The sequence below is a fragment of the Cynara cardunculus genome, assembly GCF_001531365.2.
Source record: "Cynara cardunculus var. scolymus isolate 2C chromosome LG 3, CcrdV1, whole genome shotgun sequence".
NCBI classification, from domain to species: domain Eukaryota; kingdom Viridiplantae; phylum Streptophyta; class Magnoliopsida; order Asterales; family Asteraceae; genus Cynara; species Cynara cardunculus.
The window spans coordinates 37,254,211-37,278,848 of NC_037530.1; the positions used below are offsets into that span (position 1 = coordinate 37,254,211).

At 35.8% G+C, this 24,638-nt stretch overlaps 2 protein-coding genes and 1 non-coding gene across 8 annotated transcripts; 1 reads left to right on the forward strand and 2 right to left on the reverse strand.

The window, feature by feature from the left end:
* Window positions 1-918: 918 nt before the first annotated feature.
* LOC112508903 (topless-related protein 1-like) lies at window positions 919-10,316 on the forward strand. The gene is made up of 27 exons (XM_025113735.1): window positions 919-1,011; window positions 1,556-1,651; window positions 1,762-1,941; window positions 2,041-2,154; window positions 2,243-2,401; window positions 2,820-2,997; window positions 3,096-3,219; window positions 3,320-3,426; window positions 3,854-4,022; window positions 4,093-4,202; window positions 4,286-4,355; window positions 4,441-4,514; window positions 4,889-4,984; window positions 5,078-5,173; window positions 5,389-5,516; window positions 5,603-5,837; window positions 5,930-6,094; window positions 6,180-6,266; window positions 6,787-6,933; window positions 7,026-7,136; window positions 7,318-7,497; window positions 7,845-7,973; window positions 8,640-8,735; window positions 8,855-9,043; window positions 9,151-9,308; window positions 9,701-9,971; window positions 10,058-10,316. The coding sequence occupies exons 2-26, from the start codon at window positions 1,572-1,574 to the stop codon at window positions 9,915-9,917; spliced, it is 3,399 nt and encodes a 1,132-aa protein (XP_024969503.1). The 5' UTR covers window positions 919-1,011; window positions 1,556-1,571; the 3' UTR covers window positions 9,918-9,971; window positions 10,058-10,316.
* Window positions 10,317-10,724: 408 nt separating this feature from the next.
* On the reverse strand, window positions 10,725-10,888 carry LOC112510643. The gene has a single exon (XR_003069021.1). It is a non-coding gene; the product is annotated as a U1 spliceosomal RNA (small nuclear RNA).
* A 2,077-nt stretch (window positions 10,889-12,965) lies between these two features.
* Window positions 12,966-22,551, reverse strand: LOC112508904 (F-box/LRR-repeat protein 14-like). Of its 6 annotated transcripts, XM_025113741.1 has the most exons (17): window positions 22,361-22,527; window positions 20,689-20,996; window positions 20,586-20,601; window positions 20,473-20,486; window positions 20,162-20,369; window positions 19,731-19,877; window positions 18,383-18,457; window positions 18,070-18,141; window positions 16,833-16,904; window positions 16,116-16,187; window positions 15,946-16,017; window positions 15,546-15,617; window positions 14,829-14,900; window positions 14,391-14,534; window positions 13,910-13,981; window positions 13,554-13,700; window positions 12,966-13,432 (listed from the first exon to the last, which is right to left on the reverse strand). In XM_025113741.1, the coding sequence occupies exons 2-17, from the start codon at window positions 20,884-20,886 to the stop codon at window positions 13,248-13,250; spliced, it is 1,638 nt and encodes a 545-aa protein (XP_024969509.1). In that variant the 5' UTR covers window positions 20,887-20,996; window positions 22,361-22,527; the 3' UTR covers window positions 12,966-13,247. The 6 variants fall into 6 exon arrangements, with proteins under 6 accessions (XP_024969509.1, XP_024969507.1, XP_024969508.1 ...); XM_025113739.1 differs by having other exon boundaries at window positions 20,473-20,601; window positions 22,467-22,551; XM_025113740.1 differs by having other exon boundaries at window positions 20,473-20,601; window positions 22,414-22,527.
* Between the last annotated feature and the right edge of the window lie 2,087 nt (window positions 22,552-24,638).

Below are 24,638 nucleotides of genomic sequence, written 5' to 3' on the forward strand. Positions count from 1 at the left end.
CTATAAAAAATATATATTTATTAATAATTTGTATTAATCAAAATATAATATAAATAAACAGAAAAAAACAAAATAAAAAATTTCTTTAAAAATAAATTAAAATAACAATAAAACAAAACATAAAATAAATAAAAAAACAAAAAAACACTAAAAACAATAAAAATAATAATGACAACTAGTCTTAGGGGTGTTAATGGCAATTGATAGGGGTGTCATTAGCCTCCCCTATTTAAATTTTATTATAAAATATTTAATAGAAGCACTGAAAACAACTTTTCGAATATTTAGGCAACTTTTCTTTACTACAATACTCCTAATCTCATCCACGAGAAATCGCAGGATTTCTATTTTTTTCATTTTCTCATTTTCTCATCTCATTTATTCAAAATACATCAAATTCTCGGTCATGGCCATAAATCCCACAACACCAATAAACTGTACCAAGTTCGTAATAAACAACCAGTAGCTGGGACCCATTGCCTTCCATCTATCCCACACCGTCCGATCGTTTCAGCTCGCTGACCCAATGGGTCCCACATAAGCTCAAGGGCTTGGATATTACCTACTTGTAAGCAGCGAAGTACGCTAGCATTCACTCCTCCTTGGAGTTCCGGAGCTAAGCCGAAGGACAGTGTCGGTAGAAGATTCCAAGCCGATGAACCTAGCCGGCTTACGTGGGTCCCACACAGAGCTGGACTTATCATAAGTCGATATTACTTATCAATCTGTCATGTGCTTATGAAGTGTGATAAGTACACGTGCTTATCATCCCCTATCCTCACCCATTTCTATAAAAATCGCCATTTCTGCAAGTAATGTCATATTTTAATTTTCTCCGCACAATAGAAGTAGAGAGAGAAAGCGAGGAGGAGTGGATGAGAGAGAAACCAGATATACATATATACAATAGATATAGAGAGAGAAACTAGAGAGAGAAAGCTCTATCTGTGTGTCTCTGTGTGTGTGTGTTTCTTGATCTCTGGTCTATCATCATCAATCAATCTTGCTAAGGTGAGTTTCCTTTGATCTTTGCCCTCTTCTGTTTCTTGCTTTGTCTTTCCCATTTGTGAACACCCCCCCCCCCTTTTTCTTTGTTTTTGCATCTTTGATTCCCCCCAGTGGTTAAAAAAAGCTGCTTTATTTTCTCTGATCCGCCCCACGAATATAAAAAATTATATCTATTTTTATAAAAATTACAGCTTTTCTTTGATTGTTATTCATATATGTCGGTGCATGTTCAAGAAAAAAAATGGTGTGCTTTTTGGGTTCGATTGAACTTTAAAGATTAAGATTTCAAGGATCTGGTTTTTGGGTTTGGGGGGTTTTTGGAAATTTTGCTATTAAGCTTATTTTTAGTCTTTGAATTTGGTGAATAGGCATGAAATGCTTAATTAGTTAAGCTATATGGGTAATTTCTTTAAAATAACTATTCAGATGAAGTTAGTATTAGCTGAGCCTGCTTATTTTGTTAACTTATTTTATATAATCTTCCACTTTTTGGGGGGTTTTACAGATCTGCTTTTTTAGAACCTTAATTATCATTATCCTGATATAGGGACTGGGGAGTTGCAATGTCTTCTTTAAGCAGAGAGCTGGTGTTCTTGATCTTGCAGTTTCTTGATGAAGAAAAATTCAAAGAGACTGTTCATAAGTAAGTGTTTGAATTCACATTTGCTTACATTTTGGGTTTTTGATGCATATTTTCTTTGATTTTTGTGTGGAAATTGTTTGTTTTTCAAATTTGCTGTGTTTATCTCATAGGCTTGAACAAGAATCAGGGTTTTTCTTTAACATGAAGTATTTTGAAGATGAAGTGCATAATGGGAACTGGGATGAGGTTGAAAAATACCTTTCTGGTTTCACTAAAGTGGATGATAATCGGTATTCGATGAAGATCTTTTTCGAAATCCGAAAACAGAAGTATCTCGAGGCATTGGATAAGTAAGCGCAGCCCGTTGGTCGAATTAACGATCACATGTTCGATGTCAATTTCTATTTTTGGTCTTGAATAATGGGGTTTACTTGAAATTTCTTCGATAGGAATGACAGGTCCAAGGCTGTCGAGATCCTCGTAAAAGATCTTAAGGTTTTTGCCTCATTTAATGAAGATCTTTTTAAGGAGATAACTCAGTTATTGACTTTGGAGAATTTTAGGTACGACGAATGTGCACATTTTGTGATATACCCTTTTAAGAGTTCGTTGGAGTTGTCGTGTAAAAATATCTGTTTCTTTTGCATTTAGGGAGAATGAACAACTGTCCAAATATGGAGATACTAAATCAGCTCGGGCTATAATGTTGGTTGAGTTAAAGAAACTTGTTGAAGCAAATCCCTTGTTCCGTGACAAATTGCAATTTCCTAACCTTAAGAATTCAAGGTTACGGACTCTCATAAACCAAAGGTAAACAAACCGTCAACATTTGATTTGTACCATGTTTTATATACCTTACTGTTAGAGTCACACATTGGATTGACTTGAACCATTTCTCTTTAGTCCCTTCTCTCCGCAAGGGCTCTTTTTGGAGAGTAATGTATTGGGGTTCCACATATTCTAACATGGTATCAGAGCCAAGATCTACCACTTAATGGACTCGACACCGTGGGGACGTCTTCTTCTCTATATATGTTGGAATCTCCCATTCTCTCCTCACGTAACAACTCATCCCACATTGATAGAAAATGGGACTCTATTTGTGGGATATTAATAACTTCCAACGTTGTTCTAAGTTGGATTCGAAGTTATTGGGCTGGGCTGTTCCTTTGGTCTTTCAGGTGTTACACTTCAAGGGATTGAAAGTGTTAGTTTGTTTGTATCGCAGCTTGAATTGGCAGCACCAACTTTGTAAAAACCCGAGGCCGAATCCAGATATCAAAACTTTATTTGTAGACCATTCATGTGGACAACCAAACGGTGCACGTGCTCCATCACCTGGAAACAATCCATTGCTTGGATCATTACCAAAAGCTGGAGGCTTTCCTCCTTTGGGTGCACATGGGGTCTGTAGTTTTTCCTTTGACCACATTGATATTTGGATTTCATTCTTGTTAGCTGGCTTATTTATTAAGCTAATCTGCCTCTGCTTCTATCTGTTCAGCCTTTTCAAGCTACACCGGCTCCAGTACCAAGTCCTCTTGCCGGTTGGATGTCTAATCCTCCAGCCGTATCTCATCCAACGGTTTCTGGTAGTGCCATTGGTCTTGGTGGTCCCTCAATTCCAGGTGAATATCTGCACTTTGCTGGTCTGAAACTGAATTCTTGATGCCATTCTCTTATTAACCTGTTAAGACTTAATTGTGCTTATTCCGTTGCCCTGTACAGCTGCTTTGAAGCATCCAAGAACTCCAATGAATTCTTCTTTGGATTACCCATCTGCAGATTCGGATCATATGAGCAAAAGAACCAGGCCTATAGGGATAACTGATGAGGTGATTTAGGGTCTGTTTTTTTGGGAAAAAGATTTAGGGTCTGTTCGTTAGCAGCTTAACGAACTTAATGGGGCTCATAGCTCATTCGGTCAGTTATACATGACTGTTTGGTAGTGGCGTAATGATATAGAAAGGAACTTATTCAAAAGCTTCTAGGGGGAGCTTTATGCAGAAAACCAAGTTTATTTTCTAAACCTGCCTCTCCCAACTAAATAACACGCTCTTGCCATCAATAAAAAAACCTCTCCCAAACCTTCCCAATCTATACAAACAGATTAATCCACATAGACAGCTTTATCCATACAGGCTTTAATGGAAAACCAACCAAAACAGCCCCTAAGCTTGATTTGATTGCTTTAATAGCATTTCTCTTCCTAAATGACGAGCGTATTATTGACGGCTATGAATATGTTGATTCGTCTCACAGGTCAATCTGCCGGTTAACGTGTTGCCTGTGTCATTCCCCGGGCACGCGGGCCACAGTCAAGCTTTTAGCGCACCTGATGACTTGCCCAAGACAGTTGCACGTAATCTAAACCAGGGTTCCTCTTCTATGAGCATGGACTTTCATCCTATCCAACAGACATTACTCTTAGGTGGTTATTTTTTCGGCATTTATACCTTTTATTTGTATCCCTATGGTCGATACTGACTTTGATGCATCAGTTGGAACACATGTGGGAGACATTGGATTGTGGGAAGTTGGTTCAAGGGAAAAATTGGTTCTTAAAAATTTCAAAGTTTGGAATCTTGGTGCATGTTCAATGCCTCTGCAGGTATGTAGAGATCTTTAATCAGTCGAAATATGATATATACTTGTTTGTAAATATTATATCTTTTAACATTTTACTGAATGCAGGCTGCTCTAGTAAAAGATCCCGGTGTTTCTGTGAACCGTGTGATTTGGAGCCCAGATGGTTCATTGTTTGGTAAGTCCTGCTAACTTATCGAATGGCACGATCTAAGCACTTACCTGATAAATAATCAATCTTCTACTTTTTCGTATATGAACAGGAGTTGCATATTCACGGCACATTGTACAGATATATTCATATCATGGAGGTGATGATGTTAGACAGAATGTAGAGGTATGTTTAGTTTATGTTAGAATATGTGGAACCTCATTTTAGATTACTCTACAAAAGAGCCCTTAAGGAGAGAGCGGAGGTTCCAAAACATATCTTGAGAAGAAATTGTCGAGTCTAACCGATGTGGGAATCTAACACTCCCCTCCCCCTCTTCTCAATAGACGCTAGAAGGGCACAATGGTAGATTATATATAGCTCTGATACCATGTTAGAATATATGGAACCTGCTCTTCAAAAGAGCCCTTTGAGGAGAGAAAATAGGTTCTAAGAGAATGGTCCAAGTCTAGCCGGTATGGTATGGGACTTTAACAGTTCCTTTCTGGCGACTGCTGAATTTTCCAACGCGTGTAAGATGATTCTTGTTACTTGTGTAGATCGATGCTCATGTTGGTGGAGTAAACGATCTTGCATTCTCTCATCCCAACAAGCAACTCTGCGTGATAACCTGTGGTGACGACAAGACCATCAAGGTTTGTTACCATATACATATGACGTATTTATGGTCAGATGTACGCAATAATCGCTAATTATTCTAATCAAGATTTTCTTGATTCTGATGATAGGTTTGGGATGCTACAACAGGTGTAAAAAAGTACACTTTTGAAGGTCATGAAGCTCCTGTATATTCTGTATGCCCTCACTATAAAGAAAACATTCAGGTAACTTAAAAAAAGTTTTCCTTTTTTAGAAGTATATGATATTTATATATTGCAAATGCTCACGCACACTCTTCACCTTTGGTGACGTTTGAACCCTTAACCTCCAGTGAGGCTTGGATTTACCAGTAACCCAGATACCGTTGGACCAATGACCCTTACTAAAAGTTTTCTTCAAGGGGGACTAAACTCCTCTACTATAATTCTTCTTTTGTTAGTTCATATTTTCAACTGCTCTTGACGGCAAGATAAAAGCATGGTTGTATGATAACTTGGGTTCACGAGTTGATTATGAGGCTCCTGGTCGCTGGTGCACAACAATGGCATACAGTGCTGATGGGACGAGGTTTGATACATTTTCGCTGTTCATCCCTTTTAGATTTTCGAGCTGTGACCGACTTTTTATTTGGTCATTTTTGGGGGTTTTTTCAGGCTTTTTTCATGTGGGACCAGCAAAGACGGTGAATCGCACATTGTAGAATGGAATGAAAGTGAAGGGGCTGTGAAAAGAACCTATATGGGTTTCCGTAAACGATCTTTAGGTGTTGTGCAATTTGATACAACCAAAAACCGATTTTTGGCAGCTGGTGATGATTTTTCGGTTAAATACTGGGATATGGACAATGTTCAGCTTTTAACAAGCGTTGATGCTGATGGAGGTCTTCCGGTAATATCTTCATCTTATAACAACGAAAAGTAAGAACTTTCAAGAATTCATCAAATAACCAATCTAATATCATTCTTAATCATAATATGAAGGCAAGTCCACGTATCCGGTTTAACAAAGATGGTGCACTTTTGGCTGTTTCGGCTAACGATAATAATATCAAAATCTTGGCGAATTCAGATGGTCTTCGATTACTTCGCACTTTTGAAAATCTTTCTTTTGATGGTGCTGCTTCAAGAACTCCTGAAGCCGCAAAGGTGCTGTTTAAGGTTAACTGAAACATAATCGGCAACTGTTTTTATCGTATGTTATATTCCCTGATGATGTTTTTTTCAAATGTAGCCCGCCATAAACGCAATATCTGCTGCGGCCGCTAGTACCGCTGCATTAGCGGAAAGGGTTGCATCCGTTGGCTCCATTTCCGGAGTGGTTAGTGCTAATGACTTCGAATAAATTCATGCATTAAGACGCCAAAAATGTATGAGTGTCCTAATAGACTACTTTATACTTTATAGGACCAAACAATTGTGTGTCCTACATAAAAGTGTTGTAATAAGTTTATATGATGCTTTTGGGCGTCTTAAATATCTTTTTACAAGACATTATTTCAAAAAATGTTCTATAAAACAAGCGTCTTAAGAAGTGTCTTATTGCTATTTCTATAGGGACACTCTATAAACACATATTCTTGTATGACACTTGTTCAAAAGTGTCCTAAAAAGCTTGTTAAGACGCCCAAAAGTGTCCTGTAAACTTATTACAACACTTTTAGATAGGACAAACAAAGGTTTGGTCCTATAAACGTAAGTCCTACAAAGGATTCGATTAGTTAATATAAACACTTTTTGGCGTCTTATAAACTAGTGTTGGTTCTCGGGTTCTAAACTATTTACGGTTCTCGGGTTCATTCATAAGATCAATTTAGTAATTATGGTATGGTGAATGCTAGAACGGGGATGCCAGAAGCTTGGTGGATGTGAAACCTAGGATCACCGACGAATCCAGTGACAAATCAAAGATTTGGAAACTCACTGAGATAACCGAAGCTTCCCAGTGTCGGTCACTGAAGCTTCCGGAAAACATGAGAGTAACGAAGGTATGCTGATCTTACGATACAAGTATAGGTGCTTCTGTTCATACCTTCTATCGTGTAGAAATTCATGCGGGAATTTGTTGATCATTATACAGATATCAAGGTTGATATATACAAATTCGGGCAATGCTATTTTAGCATTAGCATCAAATGCTATTCATTTGCTTTGGAAATGGCAGCGTAACGAGCGTAACTCAAGTGGCAAGGTGAGAATGATCCTATTGGTTTACGAATTAAAATGGTTAAAGAGTCCCGGGTCAGCTAGTCTTGGACCATTTCTCGTGAATATTATATGTTGGAACCTTTTTTCTCTTGTCGAGGGCTCTTTTGGAGAGTAATTTAATGAGGTTTCGGTACATGTTCTCACAAAAACAATGCTTAATGCAGGCAACGGCTGGTGTTTCGCCACAATTATGGCAACCATCAAGCGGGATTTTGATGACAAATGACATGGCCGAGACTAACCCTGAAGAATCGGTCGCCTGCTTTGCTTTATCCAAGAATGATTCTTATGTTATGTCGGCATCCGGAGGAAAGATCTCCTTGTTCAATATGATGACATTCAAGGTAGTATTTTCTTCTCCATGTAAATACTTTGAGTTTTATGGCTGACCGAATAAGCTTGGAGTCCCATTAAGCTCATTAAGATGCTAAGAAACGAGCCCTAAATGTCCTAAAAGACGGTATTTATAGGACTTACGATTGTGCGTCCCATATAAAGCTGTTACAATAGGATGGCAGGACGTATCTGGGCTTCTAGCAAGTTTTTTAGAACTCTTTTAAAATAATCTTAATTCCTGTAAAGCAGTCTATCAGGACGTTTAAACATATTTGGTTCAAAACTCCAAAGGGTTTTTACATTTTTAACCAGTGAACTGAGTTGTCTAATCGAGTAACGTAATGGGAAAGTGCAGACGATGACGACATTCATGCCTCCGCCACCAGCAGCAACATTTCTTGCTTTCCATCCTCAAGACAACAATATCATAGCAATTGGCATGGATGACTCAACGATCCAGATTTATAACGTTCGTGTGGATGAGGTAGTAGATACAACATATACTTGCACCAGTTTATGAACTCCCCCCCCCCCTTTTCGAAAGTTAGTTTGGACCAAATAGAGTGGCTTGGACGTTAGGTCTAGCCTACCTTTTATGTAGCCTTCTTGGGTTCGTTTGCAGAAGCCTGCTCTGATACCATGATAAATGGTTTTTGGTAGAACTCACTCCAAAAGCTAGCTCAAAGGAGGAAGGTGCCCAAACCCCACACACACACACACACACACACACACACCCACCCATATATATATATATATATATATATATATATAAAGAGAGAGAGAGAGTGTGTGTGTGTGTGTGAGTGAGGTTCAAGGGAGAACCCCCAAAAACTGAAAAATTGAGGTACACCTTTATGACCGTTCATCTGTACGGTATGCACATTTGTATAAGTAATCGAAGATGTTTCCTATTTTCTATGCATGTGTGTATGTTGTGCATAACCAAACAAATTGCCTATATGCACTTGTGCATACCATACAGATGAATAGTTAATAAGGTGTTCCTCAAATTTTCATTTTTTTGCGTTTTTTCCTTGAACCTGACCCTATATATGTATATATACACATATAGCAATTTTCAAAACATGTCGATGTGGGACAATACTACTTCAATAACTTTGAGCGTACACCATTTTCTTTCCTTACGAAGGTTAAAAGCAAGCTTAAAGGCCACTCAAAAAGAATCACGGGGCTCGCTTTTTCTCATGTGCTAAAGGTCCTAGTCTCATCAGGTGCCGATGCTCAGGTTAGTAATTAAAATCATACAAAAGGATTGTGGTTTCCGAATCTTTATAGAAATCCACCGAGATCAAACTTTCTTTCGAGTTTCTTTCAACTCTCGTTTATGTTATGTTTATTACTTAGATCTGTGTATGGAGTTCCGACGGATGGGAAAAGCAAAAGGCACGATACGTGCAACTCCCACCAGGGAGGACGCCAACGCCACAGTCTGACACTCGTGTCCAGTTTCATCATGATCAGATCCATTTCCTTGTTGTTCACGAGACTCAACTCGCTATTTATGAAACAACAAAACTAGAATGCGTGAAACAGGTAACCATTTTCGATTATGTTGTTCTGAATCAGAATCACGCCAAAAATGACGAATCTTTTCGAATTTTGGTGGGTTGGTTTTAATTGGTTTTTTGTTTCTTTTTAAGTGGATCCAACGTGAATCTTCAGCCCCGATATCGCATGCAACTTTTTCATGTGATAGTCAGCTGATTTACGCAAGTTTCTTTGATGCAACCATCTGCGTGTTCACTGCTTCTCACCTCCGCCTTTGCTGTCGCATTAATCCCACCGCGTATCTCACAAGGTAAAATCTCCACAACTACATTAAAACTAACACCTAATCTTGTGTGTTCACTACAACAAAATTGGCTTTATAGGACGCCTCATTATGTCTAAGCGTCCAAAAAAATACTAGGACACTTCTTCAAATAGTGTCGTATAAAATAGCTAATATCACACTTTATTGTAAAAGCGCCCTAAAAAAGTTGTTAAAACGCCTAAAAGCGTCTTATAAACCTATTGTAACACTTTTAGATGGGACAATTTGATTTGATCTTATAAATGTAAGTCCTATAAAGTATTTTATTAGGACGCTTTGACATTTTAGGCGTCTTATAAAACCGATTTTGTCGTAGTGGTTTTTAAAAAATTCTTGTTTTAATTTTGGACGAAAATAAAAGCTCGTGTCTCTTGCAGTAATCTAAATGTGCATCCGTTGGTGATCGCTGCTCATCCACAAGAACCGAATCAGTTTGCATTAGGGCTTTCAGATGGTATTGTTCATGTGTTGGAGCCACTTGAATCGGATGGCCGATGGGGGGTGCCACCACCGGCTGAAAATGGTTCGACGAGCACTGTAGCGGCTACATCCCTGGCTGCAGGGTCAGGGTCAGAACAACCAACCCAGAGATGACCTTCCAGCAACTTTTAACACTTGTTTACTGTGCAGTTTCAAGTTAGTAGCTAGGTATGTTGCTACTGTTATTTGTCTTGAATTTTTAGATTTTCTGTGGGATTTTTTTATTTACTTGATTTTTTTTTTGGTTGGTGCAGTTTGTAATGCAGGAAAATATGTAAGTTAGTGGTGAATTGAGTTGATCTAACTTGTTATGTGAGATGATATGCAAGGTAAATGTCAATAGTGTCTCCATGTTATGAAAACCGGAAATTCCGTTGTTCTTTAATAACCGAGTGCGAGGTTGTGGTTGGATGACGTTGAATACGAGTTATTTCTCATGAGATTTGTCTCGGGATGTTGTTACATGCACTCCTATTTATATTGGAATCGGGTCAAATCCATGGTTCTAAATAACTTGTGATGACGCCAAGGCTTGCCACTACAACAAAATCTTCTCAATTTTTAAGCGTCCTAACAGACCTCTTTTATAGGACCAAAAAATAAAGTGTCATATCTAAAGGCGTTGTAATAAGTTTATACGATACTTTTTGACATCTTAAGTTTTTAACAAGTTTTTTATGACGACGCTTTTAATATAAAACGTCCCATTAACAACTGCTTGAAAAAACGTCCTATAAAACAAGTATCCTATAAAAAAGTTTACAAGATAATTTCAAAAGTGTCATGATATTTTTTGAATTAAAAATTTTCTAAAACTCCCAAAATCGTCTCATAAGTTTATTACAACCTTTAAATAGAATGTTTGAAATTTCGTACCATGCCTTTAAAAAGAATGTTTGAAATTTCGTACTATAGAATTGGGTAGAGGCCGCGCGAACGCAGGCCCCCGCTGACACAAATTATGACGTAGATTCGACCAACTTGGGCCGATCTTAGAGGGGCGCCTCTCCTCCATGTGCAATGGAGATCACCAACCTAGGCCATGGACCTTCTTGATCGCCCAAAGACCCCGTCCAGGTAAGTAAGTCTTCCACTGCTCCAGCCTCTTTATTTATTGAACACCCTCCCTTCCCCTCTTTCTCTCCCCTCCGATGTGGGATCACCAACAATCCTCTTTTTTAACGCTACTCCGTTTTATCCTTTCCTAACTGATAAAAAATCTTGAATTTCTCAAGTGATAAGTTTTATTACAATAAAATATTTTTTATTGTTTTAATATCTATACTATCTTATTAATCAAATTTTGTAAAAGTTTTAAAATTTTAAAATATTAAATGACCAAAATACCTTTTATACTATCTTACCTCACTTTTTCACCTTCTCCACTCCTCACATACACTCACCTTCTTGCAACCATTTTTCTAAAACTATAATTTTAAATTTACACTTTATACCCCTATAATTAATTAATTAATTTACTTTACGTTTTTTATTTTTAAATATTTCATTTTAAACATTTATCAAATTAACATACATAATCGTATATCAATTAAAACATTTTTAAAAAATACATTTTTATTTTAACAAGTTATATCATTATAATCGTCTCGTTAATACCTTTGAAACGAGTCCAATATTGAATAGTTTTTTACTTAATTATATTATTATATATTATATATACTGTAAAAAAATATTTTTAATATTTACAATTTATACTTTTATAGTTATTTATTTATATATATATATACTATATATTTTGGGGTTAGACTGTTCAAATTGCATTGTATAATATGTTCTGAATTAATATGTTCTTGGGTTTTTTTGAAATATATATATGCATGTATTAATTCAACCTTAATCTGAGTTTTTAGACAAGAAAGAGGGTAAGCAGTTGAAATTTCATTCTAAAATCCATCTTTTTTAGTCTTTTCATGGCTTATCATCTATTAAATTTGTAGTTTTCTTTATTGGTTTTAAGTGTTTATCTTAAAACTCAAGTTTCTTGGTTCTTTGCTCTTGGTGTAAATCGAACACATTTGTGGAGTCGTCTAAATATGTTGGATTTTAAATATATTGGATTTTAAATTGTCATACAATTTTTTTCATCGATAGTCTTTAATTGGAACAATAACTCTTATTTATTGAAATTGTATTAATATGTAAAAACCAAGTGTAACCTATATAATCGTTAAATCTTATCTTATAAAACCAGTAGAACTTCAAAATCGTTAAAATTCATGGCTCCCGCCGCATTGCACGGGTACACAACTAGTATATATAGAATCAAGAATCAATAATCAGAGTTTAATGGTATAAAATATGGTTTATTCTATAAACTTTAAAAGATATATATATATATATATATATATATATATATAAAGTCAAGTTTTTTTTTTCAATTCAACCCCTAAAATTAAAAAAACACAATCCTTCCATCTATTAAAAAACCTTTCAGAAACAAAAACTTTATTAATCTATACTCTATACAGATAGATAAATCTACAATGACAGTTTTTTTCTATATAGAACTCGATAAAAAACCAACCAAATAGCTCCTTACTAAGGTTTATTAATGTGATAGTAAAACAAACAGAAGAGGCATTTCTTTTATCATTGTTGTGGCATTTGCATAGGCAGTAGTTCCCTTACCAAAAAGGGTCTTCACCAAAAATACCGTAAATATACAGAGAAAGTGAAAAATATCAAGTTCTTTTATATTTGTATAAAATGACTACCATGTCAGCGACACGATACGTCCCTCTCATTGGTTTGAGATTTCAAGAAATCACAAGAGCCTCACAATTTGTAAAAAATCACCAATAACGAATTCCATCGGTCGATCATTATTGTGTATATATGAAAAAACTGTCATTTTACACTTTCTTTTAAGTATTATGGTTATTTTTGGAATATCCGTTACATTTCAAAAATGAAAATTGATGAAGTCACAAACCTGTAATATAGATGCTGTGACTTGGGATCGTGAGACCAAACTATAATATAGAAGGTGATTTTCACAGTGTTTTTGCTGTGAATGTTCGACTTTTTTTTTACCTTTACAATGTTTTGCTGTGACGTTTCAAGTGTAAAAAAGTGATCTCACGAAAACAGACTAGTCTCACGTGAACCCAATCCTAGAGATAGTTATGTTGTTTACAACTCTTTTATTCAGTAAAGCCTGGAAAGAGAACATTTATTTCATGCACATCATCCACCTGATAATTGTAGATAACACTACCCACGTAAACTTTATTTACATTCAGATCATAATCGAAGAAAAAGCTTTCACGGCCATCTCGCTGCTGCACGCCAACATTCACTCTATCTCCAGGATTCAAATGCAGAAACAATTCCAGCAGAACGAGGAGAAAACGATATTTACAAATGCTAACGATTCCCCAGCTGCTTTATATAAAAAAACGCCATCCACTATGCCCAAGAAAGCTACTCAGGACGAAAGCTTACCAGATTTGGAAGGTCATATTCGTGTAGTCTCTTTATATCATTTGCACTCACCTTCGTGGACTCCAAGCTCAGCGATTTCAACTTCTTCAGCGGTTTTAGATGCTGCAATCCCTTACTGGTTACTTGAGAATTCGATAAGTTTAGAGACACCAACTGGGTCAGACCTGCATCCAAAGTGACCCAGAGTTGGATCAACCAACAGTTCCACAAAGGTTTCATTTAAAGTTCAAGAGTTATGTTGATCCATTTGAAAACAAGATCGCATTATCGATTTCAAGGAAATACCAGCAATTAACTCCAATGATGCATCTGTCAGATGGTTGTTTTGTGATAGATTCAAAAGCACCAGAGACTGAAGATCCTTGATATTCGTCACACCGGCATCAGTTAATCCTCCGCCACAGATTTCCAAAGACTGAAGATTTGTAAATTCTACATCAAAAGCTGGGAATAAGTAGTGATTACATAGAAACATCGGGTTTTTGTGGGATTAATTTGAGCAAAGATGAATGGAATTCTATCAAACACGAAGTGCTTTGAATGAAGCCAAAACCAGGATCATTAACAATCATCAAACAAAAAAGATGAGTTCTTTACTAAGTATTAAAGAATATTATCATTAGAGTTGAGTGTAAGCATACTGCGCAGATAATTTGTTCCTGCATCTGTTATTTTAGCACAAAAGAGATCCAAATGAGTCAATCCGGTCAAACCTGCATTCAACAAATATAAACTAGAATATTAGAAATAGAAATGTAAGAGAAGTGAAGACATATAATCTACATTCATATCCTACAACAAGAATCAAGTGTGTTTTCCAAAAGGCATTTGGCCCGGCGGTACCCAGTAACTCCACTTTCCCAAGGTAAGGGGTTCAAGCCTCACCAAAGGTGAACAGCATGTGAGACTTTAATTTAATTTTCCATGCATATATATATATATATATATATATATATATAGAGAGAGAGAGAGAGAGAGAGAGGGAGGGGTAGGTTTACGGGAAAACCCCAGACAATGAAAAACTAAGGAACACCCTAATAACCTGTACAGTATGCCCACGTGCATACAAGTAATCTCAGTGCATCAAAGTATTTCCTTATGGTGGTAAGTCGGTGTCCTTACTTGTAAGAGCTGCAAGTCCAGTATCTGTAATTTGGCGAACATCCAAATTAAGTGATCTAAGAGTTGACAATCCGGACAAATTTCCTAAACCTCCATCAGTGATAACAGTGAACGAGAGATTTAAACTTTTGAGATTCACCAATCCTGCAAAAACAGTTAAAATACCATCCAGCATAGTGATCAAGAACATGAACATATTTTATTAATGGATGAATCAAATCCTCATAACCAAATTGATAAATATGTATCATGATCCACGTGTTTCTCATTTGAAAGTTGCTAAATTTCACCAAATTTTAATGAAAACATTCCCCATTGTCATATCTTGGTCACTTTACAATAATAAATATTAATCAATTACATCTGAAAATTTTGGATAATATTAGTATTCAACATGTGTTCTATTTTGTTCGATATGAATGTGAAAAGATGTCTAACCTGAGAGATGACGAAGACCGTTGCTTCCAATTTCTGTATCAGACAACTCCAAACATTTCAAGCGATGAAGGCCTATTAGTATTCACACCAATCACAAATATATGCATCAGCATCTCTATGCAACAACATAAATGTAACAATGAAAATAAGAAGACTGATTCAGAAACTAATACATCATCAGATTATCCAACCATCAGTGAAGGAAGAAACCTCAAGAAAAAAAATGCCTCAAAGAGAATAAGCTCAACTTATACAAAAGAACTGAAACAAGCCATTCGTGGTTTTTGGTACATAACAATATGAGTTGCTTGTAGACTCCAAACTTTCTGATACTTCCTATTTGAAGCTTTTGTAGGATCTTTACCAACTCTTTTGCAGCTATGCAAGATACAAACTTTGAGTTCTATAATAAAACTGAAGCAGGAAAGATAATGGTTCTTTGTTGTAGACACTAACAGAAACCAATGCATTGATGATGTGTCTGCCTATATAACATACAACAGTTGCTCACCCTAACAACTCCTCAGAGCGAAGGGCTTGGATCCCTAGAACTCTTTTTCGGTACTTTTATTATTTAAATAATCCATGCCACCCCAAACTAACTGAAATTGTCAAGATCTCATATACACAAATTTCTCAATAAAACGAAGAACATACATGCACTTTTTATCAGTAGCGACTAAGGCGTGCAAACATAGATAATTAACAAAGAACCACCTGCCAAGTTAACCAGTCCATCATCCCGAATTCTACATGAATCCAGGTTCAAGCTCTCTAAATTTATCAAACCTGCATTGAGACACATAGACATTATATTAGCATAACCTTCAAATTATAAGATATAAGAAACTTCAATTTTTTATTTTTAGTCAATCAACTAAAGGCGGGTTTTTTGCAACTTTTTTCCAAGAAAGAAGTTATTTAGAGGACCCAAATTATCTCAAAGTTGTGTTTACACTTTCCCCTTCTTGAAGACAAAACAGTAACCAACTGTTAGGGCACAAATCCATCTTTGTAGCACGCTGAGGCTCTTCCAATACAAGTGGAAAGAAGGAAGTTCTCAGGAGAAAGTGCAATATATAAATAAAGATAAAAGATGATTTAGGACAGGAACCACCATTTAGATGTACCAAAACAGCATCTGAAACATCGTTGAATCCCAAATTGAGTACTTTCAAAGCCTTTAGCCCTGAAAGCACCAAGGAAGCCAAAGTTATTTACAAACATTTTCTGGAGCACCTTAGCATGAAGCACAACACAAAGGTGTAGTAAAGATAGAAAACTTACTTGAAAATTTATCACATCCATTACCAGTTAGCTTACATCTGCTTAAGTTCAAATAAAGCAGACCCATAATAGCTGCATAAAACAAAAGAGTTGACATGCTGAGATTAAGAAAAATAACAAGAATACTATGCCTTTAGTATCAATGTGAGTTTGTTTACCTTAAGAAACACTTCCATTGACCCCATACTTTATCAGGAACTAACAACTGATAAAGATACCATTCAAGCAGTATCACATTCCTTCAACTGAATTAGAAATATACAAGCATGTACTCCTCCCTCCATCCCATTAAAGAACAACATTTGGTTGGTTACTTGGTTGAAGAGAAGTTTTTGAATATAGTCCAATGTCTAAAATTTTACCGTTTATTAATAACAAACCAAAGAATTTTGTGGGACCATAATCAACACCCCTCCTCTCTCTCTCACACATAGACGCGCTCCCTACCTCTTTCACTAACACCCCTCGACACCTCCTTTTGTTTTTTCCACTAAAAATCTCTCTGAAACTGCAATGGTGTGAAAACATGTTCGTCCATTTGTATTTGTATCTGTCCTACTTAAGCTCCCACAGACTTCACACTAACATTATCTCTTTCCACAAATGTAGCAACATATCTTAGGTTCACCAGCATTTAACAACTACAGTATTAGATGTTAGAACATGCAGGATGCATATATATACAACATCATACTAAAGCAGCGTATTCTTATGGACCTGAAAGTGAATCCAAGCATGCTGCAGTAACAGGGCATCGCTCCATATTCAGCAATGCAAGCTTGTGTAATCCTGCAAAGTGCAAATATAGGTTTAGGAACTGATCTACATGGAAAAGATTGCACTTGAACACTCCAGTGACTAAAATATTCAATTACTAAGGTCTTACACTTAAATAGCAAATATTAATTTAGATGCAAGATAAATATTAAATCCATGTAAAACAACGCAAAAGTCCAAATGAATATTCAAGAAAGATGCCTAGCATATATCTATCATGCATTCTTCCACTTAGGAGGTAAAAGGAATAAGAAAGTCGAAGAGCATCAACCTACCAGCTCTTTCTGCTGTTTCTACAACCAAAAGCAAAAAGCGGGCATGAAAAGAGGTCTATACACAGCAAAACTATCCCTAAGGTTTCTCCAACTAAATAATATTCTAAAAAAAGTACATCCTGAATCTAACTGATATAGACTTCCATACGGTCGATAAAGAAAACATTAGTTTGTTACTCGATAAGTACTCGAAAACCATCAACTGCGAAAACTAAATCTTATACTGATTGATGTGTTCTGTTAAAGCCACCTAAATGTTCAACCCATTCAAGGTTGAGCCATTTATCGTTGTAATGATGAAGGCCTCAAATGCATTCAACAACCTCAAAGTTGTTTGGTTTTCATCTGATACCGTGTGTGCATAACTGCATATGCTATTAGAGGAAGAGAAACGAAAAAGAAGAATTTTCGTGATATCATGGTAGACTTTTTTAAATGTTAAATCAGCAAATAAATAACCACATGATGCAAAAGCAATGAAAAAAATAGAGGCTTACACCTATATCATCTATAAAACAGCAAATCTTGATGCTGAACTAATCTTCCTTGAACCCATTACTCTCAACTCATTTTTCAGAAATAAAATGAAAAAAAGAAAGAAGGAAAAGCTTGGTCCCAAAAGGATACGACATTATTTCAAAATTAACTAAATGTGGAATAGGTCTCAGTTTGTGGGGTATAATTTATAAGGCGCTGTAATGGTATCAAAAACTTGCAAGGTTCCATACCAATTGCAGTTAAATCAACACTACAAATTTGATCAGGAGAGTATCAATGTCAACATCAGGAACCAGATAAGGCTTTACATGGATACTTGATTTCTATTTTTGGGACCCACAAATGCAAGTTACCCTACTAAACAACAGTACAAAATGTAAATAGAGATGTCAAACTGCAGTGACCTTTCAAAAATGCGACACCACAATCTGTCACCTTGCTGGAGGAAACTTGCAACTCTTTCAAGTTTGTTAGCTCTGGAACATAAGAGGGTATGAATCATCAGCATAACAGGAAGTGATTCATTTGAAAGGTGCATAACAAGTTGTGATAAGATATTATATAATATCATATAAAACTTTAAAAAGTTGATAGCAAAAATGGCAGAAAATCTAAAACCTATTAACTACATGGTGGCTTATGTCAAATCCTTTCTAAGAGATACCTTATCACTCCTTCACATTTATCTTGGAGCATAGAGTTTAATTGGCAAGTTACCTGAGAGAGGCTCCATATCAGCATCAGTAATGCAATTGCAACAGTTAAGATTAAGTGCCTCCAGTTTCGAGAGACCTGCCAAATAGAGAAGTTTTTGGGAATATGGGGTTACCTTATTGCACAGTTAATGAATATATATACACACACACAGAAGAGCAATACTGATATGCTTTTCATCATCGAGGTACTTAAATGGTTGAGGTGTGTCTCCTACAAATGTTAGTTGTCATTCAAATTAGATCTAATGGTAAATCAACATGGATTTTAAAAGTAGATAGGTACTAGGCTGGAGTCAAGTTAATCAACTTAATTGCAGAATATCAGACTGGCTAGAAAACTAAACATCTATTTCAAAACTGAAGCCTAATCCTTGACTGCATTTCTTTATCATACTTTGCTTCTTACTCTATCTCTCGTACCCCATTCCCTTGTTTACTCAATATCAGCCTTCCCATACAATTTGCCTGCTGAAGAATGATCATTACATGGAAAATCACGGACTTGGATGGATTAATGGTTACGGTGCATGAATCATGACAGCTAGAGGCCAGACAAACTAGACGTGGTATATGAGAACTTTGTATTGTTTATGTAATAATCTACTATCTACTCCCCAACTACTTTAAAATACAAAATTAGTCTTTGCTGCACATCTGATAGCATATAGATTTCACCCAGTACATATAATTTTTCAAGTATTTCTTCCTATAGTCTATTGTCATGTTTATTTTAATCAATTCCTAGCATTTTCCTCGAGCAAAAATTTTGGACCCCATTTGATGATCTTTGTAGTCAGGCTTAATATCACCTTGTGTCGATTTCCTGTGAGTTGATAAAATTTCAAAAAAGTATGAGCCAATTAAGAAGACAATTTTTAGAAACATCTGAAACATTCTGACTTCTTGATATCCGATGTTTGAATCAAGCACAAAAGAAAAGCTACAGCCCACAAATCTCGTATGTTGTATGTTGAAGGAAGTATGCAACATAGTTTTCTGCTAAATATCACAGGATGTTCAACTCAAGATTCATATAAAAAAATTTGTTGTTGATCAATATCATCAACATCATTGCTATGTTAGATAAATATTTTGCCTCCCTGTTCAAAAAATAGAAAATTAATTATCTGGAATATGGACCATTTTAACTCACATTCATCTCTAATGATGGGTGATCGAGATCATGACTTGAGTACTGGCAGAGAAACTTATATTTTTTCACTTGCCAATTACAACTATAATAAAGAAAGCCCATATGTCGTGAGAAGGGCCTCTTGACTCTTGCTAATCTCACAATTACATATAACAATGACAACTCATCTCTCAAAATCTACATGAAGAGAGCATACCTCTTAGGTGCACAAGACCACCATGGATCCCTGGACATCTTTCCAGGTCCAACTTTAACAAGTTGACTAAACCAGAAAGTGCACTCATTCCTTCGGCAGTAATGTTGTTGTTTCTTTTGAAACTCAAAGTTGTTAAGTTTGAAAGACCTGAAAGAAAAAGTCAGAAAAGTTGTACATGGATAATCCAACTATTATTCGGTGTGAATTTACAAAATATGAGATAGAGAGAAACCACGTGATGTATATGCTACCATTTACACCAAGATGGACTAAATTTTATGCTTTAAAACAATGCAGCTCAAACTGCTAATTTTGAGGTCAAGTGTCATGATAAAAACCAACTCTTATCAAGGAACAAGGAAGCCGAATCGTTCAGATTTATCAAGTCTGGTGTAATGATGAAACATTATAATATCAGAGAAAAGGAATACCGCTAATGCTATCAAGCCCACTGTCTGAAATCTGGTCACAGAAATTGAAGTTCAAGGCCTGGATGTTCTCACAGTCTTTAATATGGAACAAAGCACGATCGGTAATATCAGAGCCAGAAAGATCTGCTGAGAGTAAAGATGATCCCTGCGACAAGATGACCTCCATCCAGCTATCATCAACTTCAGGATATTCGCCCAAATCAATATCCTTCAAAACCAAAAATGGGGAATTTGAATGAATATGCAACCAAGTTAATATGATACCCTTTCTTGCAAAAACAAAATCCGTCTTGCCACTTGTTATTGCATACCTGCAGAGCACAGTCTCGAAAAGCCTCAAGGTAAGTTCCAATAAGGCGTTGAGAAAATACCAGCTCATTAAAAATTTGCTGACTAATATCTCTTGGAAGCATAGAGAAACTACCATATTGATCAATTTTCTGTTCACAACAAAACAAAAATTATTAGCCACTGAATAAAGTAATCCTAACATGACCTGACGTCAACTCTTCAAAGGAATAACATACTTCACAGATTTCATAAATGCACAATTCCAGGAGGGACGGACATGTCGCCTTTCCCTCTTTACCGTCAACAGCTGCTCGATAAAAAGAGGCTCCCAGCCACTTCGAGCTTCCATTTCTGGAATATCTTCTAGATACACCTCTATATCCACCTTCTTCATTGACCTGTTGGCCTTGTTTTCTAGAACAAGCTCCCCCCATAGATATTCAACCTTTGAAGCTGTATAAACAATATATGGCACTATACCAACTGCCAAACTTGATGTAATTCACTCAACCTTTAGGTGCAAGCCACACCAATCCATGTTAACCTGCAATTGAAAATCTGCACCGTTATTACTAAAAATATTTACTCAGAAAAAAGATGAATGGGTATTTACTGCATGGCCCTTGCATCAACATGAAATTGACATCACATATGCAAGCCAAAATGCAGGAGAAATTTGCTATAGCAAGATCCAGTAGTATTTTGCACAAATCTTATAGCAACTCAATGGCACAAGGATCTCATGACAGTAAAATAAGCAACCATGTAATTTTCAAAGTGTGTGCGCTGAATTAAAAATGAAAAACTTTTGTCAATATAGCTATTAGAGCATGTGAAACCCCTGATTCTCTCTTTAAAAGAGTGCTCATACAGACAGAGGGGAGTCCTACAGGCTACATATATACAGGTGGGTTGGTCTGTGACTAAATGATGCGGGACTCCAACACCAGCAGTGACATATATGTGCTGGCTAGTTTGATACGGTTTGCAGTGAAAGGTATGATGAAGGTCCTTTGTGCAGAAAGGATGAGTGGTTAAAAAGTCATGAAGGAGTCAACGGATGCACAATTTGGCATGGAATGGTGTGAGGGGGTAAAAAATGAAGTTCAACAAGCAAAAGTTGCCTCATAACTGAGATGAGGTAATCCTCTGTCTATAATGAAATATCCAGGTAATAACCCCTTCATTCCTGAAACAGGAGATCGTTTCCTTTCCAATATGTCACACAGAAGGTTAGATTTCTAGTTTAAAATGTAAACTGTCAAGTGTACAAGGTTCTGGGGGATGCGATGGAATATCCCATCGGCCGGGTTAGATTCCAGCCGTACACCACAATTGTGAACACTTAGTTTACCAGGGTTGATTTCTTGCGGTCACAATTTTCCAGAACATGATGGTAAGAAATAGTGTTTTAATTTTAGTTTCATGTTTCTTACGTATGATTATACTGAAACAAGAAAGATCATGGTATATGCACCGGATAAAACACATTAAAGCTACAAGTACAGATGAACTTGGTTTGGAAAGCAATATAGAGAACTTTTACTACAGATTCAATTGATACCATCCACAATTCAGTTCCAACTGCAACACAAAATTGTGTCCACAAAAGAGTCCCTTTTAGTGTAAAACTAACACAATGTTCACAAATCACATCACGTCAACATATATCATTTATCTTTTCATTTCTCAAGTTTCAGAAACCAGACTACTACTCCAGAAAACAGGTCCTGATTCTTAACAACACACCAAAGAAAGCCCTAAAAACCAAACATATATTCAAAAAACTATCAGCAAGAAATATAACCATCATCATCATACAAATGAGAACTACCATTAATAGGTAACTACCAACTCTAACAAGATCATGAGACTTTGAGAACCAAAATCATAGAAACAAATTCGTACCAAAAAATAAACTGACAAAATGAAAACAAACAAAAAAAGGAGCAGGCTTTAACGAAATGAACGATTAGACGATGAATCTGATGAAGAAGGAACGTTCGATCGTTACTTTTTGACGATCACTTTGAGAGGGTTCCGGTGAGAGAAGAAGAAAAAGGGAAGCAAAATGGCAGAGGTGAGGTGGAGATGGAGGGAGTGCTGACGAGTCAGTATAGGAGCTAGGAAGCGTGGAGATCGGGAATTGGTTGTTTCAGCTGAGAGAGAAAGGGACGGGAGGGTAGGTCCCATTTGTGGGGATTCTGTTCGGCTTTGCTTTATCCTTTGCCTTTCACCGTATTCCGGTTGTGGGGCCCACCCTCTTTGTTTACGTATCTACGCAAACTAAACACTTATATCTATTTTTTCCCCCTTTGATTGCAAAGTTCACCAACCATAAAAAAATTTTAATTGTGACGGTATGTTACATTTCATTTTACAAGGTGACGTTTATTTTTTAAAAGTTGTTAAAAGTCTTAAGTTTTGTTTCATCTATATTATATTATAAAATATTTGACAAAAATTTTTAAAAATCATTTTTTATGTATAAAGTACTGTTTAATAATGCATATTACTTAAAACTCAAGATTGCAAGTACATTGTGCGTAAGTACAACTTATTAAAGCTCAATATCTGAATTTGTGTAACTAACTGCAGATAAACATAATCAAATACAGAATAAACATCTCATTTTAAATATAAAAAATCTAAAAATATAATTAGGATAATTATTATATTTATAAAATGTTATATTATTAAACCAAAATTAAATTATTTCGTTATTAAACTTAAATTAAATTATAATAAAAAAATAAATTACATAAAAAACAAAAACTTTTAAATAGTTGATTTGACATTAACATTGATATATATTTTTTCAAATTTTTATGATATCTTCAAATTTATATTTTATTGAGAAATAAAATCATTATTGTTTTCTTAAAAACACATAAAATCATATTATAACATCGACAGAGACAAATAATAAAATAGAACATTAAAATCGATATGTGTCTCTTTGCATTGCGCGAGTACTATTCTAGTTTTTAATAATTGGTATTGAAGTCTGAAATCTGAATATCATTGTTAGTATTCTTTATCAAAACGGAAATGAGGTTAAACGTTTTTCCTAGACCCCTTGTCCATCTGAAGCTTCCCTTTTGTGGACATAAAGAAAGATCATTCATACTAACTCTTGCTATTGTCTTATTGTATATGAACTGTGTGTGAACCCAATGTTGAGTCAACAATAGTTGAGGTTAGTTTACCTCTTACCAGATAAGATGATAATACACGTAAGTGTCTTTGAAAAATTGGAAAAAACAATTTGAATGACCTTATCTCTTAATAAGTCAAACGTAAGAGGCTGATAAGAGATTTTTTTTTTAACAAAAAAGGCCTAAGTGCAGTATTTGGTTCGATTTATATGTACCATCGTCTAATCATTTGGGATACTTCGTCTTTGGACAACCTTTCGTCTTATAATCCTTTATCCATGTCGGATGATTTCATGCCATTAGGGGCGTTTGGTCAGCATAATGGAATTCAATATAACTGAAATTTATCAAAGGAATTTGACTTTGAGGAAATATAAATGGAATTTAACCATGTGTTTGATTGACTGGAATTGGAATGAAATTGTTAAACGGTGAAATCTTTAATCTAAATAATTCAATCATAATTTTAAAAGTTCCTACATTTTCCATGTGTGAACTAAAAATAAGAATTAGAATTTGGTCAATGATTAAAACATTGCTATTACCTTGAAATCCCTCGAGTTCAATGAACCAAGCGCCTCTTAGAGGGCGTTTGGTTTGCAAAATGGAATTTGGTGGGATTGAATCCATCAAAAAAATTTGACTTTGAATGAACTGAAATGGAATTTGACCACACTTTTTGGTTGAGTTTGGTTGGATGGAATTGAATTTTGTGGGATATCCTATGAAATGTTGAATTCTTTAATTTAAGGAATTCAATGGAATTCAAATGATTCCATCATTTTCGTGATGTGAACCAAACAAATAACTTGGAATTTGGTCAAATGAATTATCCATTTCAGTTCCTTCCAATTCCATCAAAATCTATGAACCAAACACCCCCTTATAGTTCTTGATTCAGGAACATCGTCTTTCTCTTTATCCTTGCTCCCTACTTTGATCATAATCACTGATTTTATTGCTCATATCTTCATCGTTAGCTATTGTATGGTACAAGCCAATAGACTTTTTTCGTGTGTGGAATTGTG